The sequence below is a fragment of the Rhinopithecus bieti genome, unplaced genomic scaffold, assembly GCF_001698545.2.
Source record: "Rhinopithecus bieti isolate Rb0 unplaced genomic scaffold, ASM169854v2 scaffold_62324, whole genome shotgun sequence".
NCBI lineage: Eukaryota > Metazoa > Chordata > Mammalia > Primates > Cercopithecidae > Rhinopithecus > Rhinopithecus bieti.
This window is the reverse complement of record NW_016823670.1, coordinates 301,543-304,876: the sequence shown is the minus strand read 5'-3', so window position 1 is coordinate 304,876 and position 3,334 is coordinate 301,543. Positions and strand designations below refer to the sequence as shown.

Below are 3,334 nucleotides of genomic sequence, written 5' to 3'. Positions count from 1 at the left end.
TTAAAAAGATAGTTTTAAAATAACTTGTAGAATTTGATTGAGTGCAGGCAAATCCATAGGGAAGCAAACAGATCAGTTATGACCTGGGGCTGGGGATGGTAGCAAGGGTTGATTGTAAACTGGCACAGGTATTTTTTTGAGGTGATGAACATGTTCTAAAACTGGATTGTGGGGCCAGGCGCAGTGGCTCACGCCTGTAATCCCAGCACTTTGGGAGGCCGAGGTGGGTGAATCACCTGAGGTCAGGAGTTCGAGATCAGCCTGGCCAACATGGCAAGGCCACATCTCTACTAAAAAATACAAAAAATCAGCCAGGCATGGTGGCACATGCCTATAGTCCCAGCTCCTTGGGAGGCTGAGGCAGGAGAATTGCTTGAACCCGGGAGGCGGAGGTTGCAGTGAGTCGAGATTGCACCACTGCATTCCAGCCTGGGTGACAGAGGGAATCTCCAACTCAAAAAAAAAAAAAAGAAAGAAAGAAAAAGTAGAATGGGGGTTACTATGGTTGGAGGGATGTGAGGGAAGAATGGGGAGTTATTTAATCGGTATAGAGTTTCAATTTTGCAAGATGAATTGCCTTCTGGAGATGGATGTTGGTGATGGTTGTATGTACTTTGTACCACTGAAATGTACACTTAAAAATGGTTAAGATGGCAAATTTTATGATATGTGCATTTTACCACAATTAATAATTTTTTAAAGTTTTTAAGAAAATAACCAGGTGTGTTTGTCTGTTCTAGAAATGAAAACATTAATTTTATCTACTCTGATCTCTGGAATATATAAATTGTCAATAAATAATTGTAGCTTCTTTCCCTGCCACTGAGTCACATGGAGGTGGAGGCTCAGGTGCATTCAAGATTTGGTTTCACCCATAATCCACCACCATGACTGTGGATTGCTAGAGGTATAATGGATGTCAGTACTGCTTTACAAGAGGTGCTGAAAACTACCCTCATCCATGGTGGTCTAGCATGTGGAATTCATGAAGCTGCCAAAGCCTTAGACAAGTGCCAAGCCCATCTTTGTCTGCTTCCATCCAACTGTGATGAGCCTAAGCACATCAAGTTGGTGGAGACCCTTTGTGCTGAATACCAAATAAGCCTAATTAAGGCTGATGACAATAAGAAACTAGGGAATGCTGGGCACGGTGGCTCACACCTGTAATTCCAGCACTTTGGGAGGCTGAGGCAGGTGGATCATGAGGTCAGTAGATCGAGATCATCCTGGCCAACATGGAGAAACCCCATGTCTACTAAAAAACAAAAAATTAGCTGGGTGTGGTGGTGCGTGCCTGTAATGCCAGCTACTCAGGAGGCTGAGGCAGGGGAATCACTTGAACCCAGGAGGCAGTGCAGTGATCAGAGATTGTGCCACTGCACTCTGGCCTGGCAACAGAGCAAGACTCCGTCTCAAAAAATAAAAGAAAGAAAGAAAGAAAGAAAGAAAGAAAGAAAGAAAGAAAGAAACTAGGGGAATGGGTAGGCCTCTGTAAAATTGACAGAGAGAGGAAGCCCCATAAAGTGGTTGGTTGCAGTTGTGTAGTAGTTAAGGACTATGGCAAGGAGTCTTAGGCCAAGGATGCCATTGAAGAGTCCTTAAAATGCAAGAAATGAACACATAAAACTTTGGCTCTCACACATACACACACACAAATTGTTGTGGCTATAGCAGCCAGAGTTGTGTTGATAAATTCTTTTTTTTTTTTTTTTTTTTTTTTTTTGAGACGGAGTCTCGCTCTGTCACCCAGGCTGGAGTGCTGTGGCCGGATCTCAGCTCACTGCAAGCTCCGCCTCCCGGGTTCACGCCATTCTCCTGTCTCAGCCTCCCGAGTAGCTGGGACTACAAGCGCCTCCGCGTCACCCGGCTAGTTTTTTGTAGTTTTAGTAGAGACGGGGTTTCACCGTGTTAGCCAGGATGGTCTCGATCTCCTGACCTCGTGATCCGCCCGTCTCGGCCTCCCAAAGTGCTGGGATTACAGGCTTGAACCACCGCGCCCGGCCTGTGTTGATAAATTCTAATCTTGTCTTTGTTATTCCTTTGGGTAGTTCAACCGTTTTTATGGAATTAAAGCTTGCCTTTGTGTGGATAATCTCACCTAGACCAATTTTACCAATTCTGATCATGCAGTTCTAACTTCTTGCGTGGTGGTTCCACTGGAACATTACCAAATTACCCCAGGCTCATCGTGGCTAAATGAAAACTCATGTTCTTTGTCTGTAACCAGTGTCTGCCTTTTGAATTTCCTGTGTCTTTTAGTGGTCATTGTCATTCTCTTAGTTATTATAGCTTAGATCTGTGGGGTCATTTTGGATCCTGTCTATTTGATAGTGACAATTATTGTTTTGTTTGTTTGTTTGTTTTTTGCCTTCATTCTTTTCTATTCCTAAACATACTATACAACATTTGAGATAAATTTAACTTTAAAACATTCAATCCCCCAGGAGGCGGATGTTGCCCTGAGCCGAGATCACATCATTGCACTCCAGCCTGGGTGGCAGTTGGAGACTCTGTCTCAAAAAAAAAAAAAAAAAAAATTCAAGCCATTCAGTTAACCCCTAACTTTTCCAAAGTAATCTCCTGCTATAATAGAGATCAATTGTCTTCTTCTCCCAGTGTGGACTACTTAATGTCTGCATTTTCATTTTCCAGTTTTTTTTACCCTCTTTTTTCCAAAAATAATGGTCTTCTTCCTCGTTTCCGCTTAATCCAACCATCTCTTCCCATCAAGCTTCCTTCTCCAGAAACCTTCCCTGGTTTCTGCAGCCTATAGCCATCTTAATCTTTGAATGGCTGCCTTGACACTTACTATCTCTTTTGAGTCACACAGTGGCCTTATCAACTCAGTGTCAGACAGGCATAACAAAAGCAGACCCAGGATGGACAGGGTAGGAGATGGGGATGGATGAGGATGAGGGGTGTGAAGATGCAGGTATCAGATGATAGCAGAGTGTTGACAGGAGGCCAAGATCTGAAAGGGGATTGTGGCCAAGGTTAGATAGTGAATTTGCTAAATAGAAGACACAAATGTGAATAAAAGGTGCATGAAAGTCAGTCTTTGGGAAAGCAGGAAGAACAATGGGAATAAATATTGAGTTAAACTGAAATATCCCAACTTCCGATAAGATTTTTAGTCACTGTGCCTTGACTCAGTGCACAGTCTCAGGCCACAGGGCAGATTAGGAGACAGAGCATAGGTGTGGCGTTTGACACATGGTTCCTAATTCCGGTTCTGCCACTTACTATCTGTGTAATCTTGGGCAAATTACTTGAACTTTCTGAGCCCGCTGTTTTCATCTCTAAAATAAGGATAACAAAACCAAAATTATAAAGT

At 43.1% G+C, this 3,334-nt stretch overlaps 1 protein-coding gene across 1 annotated transcript; it reads left to right on the top strand.

Moving 5' to 3' along the window:
* The first annotated feature begins 912 nt into the window (after window positions 1–912).
* Window positions 913–1,574, top strand: LOC108521749 (40S ribosomal protein S12-like). The gene is made up of 2 exons (XM_017861703.1): window positions 913–1,150; window positions 1,474–1,574. The coding sequence occupies exons 1-2, from the start codon at window positions 913–915 to the stop codon at window positions 1,572–1,574; spliced, it is 339 nt and encodes a 112-aa protein (XP_017717192.1).
* The last annotated feature ends 1,760 nt before the right edge of the window (window positions 1,575–3,334 follow it).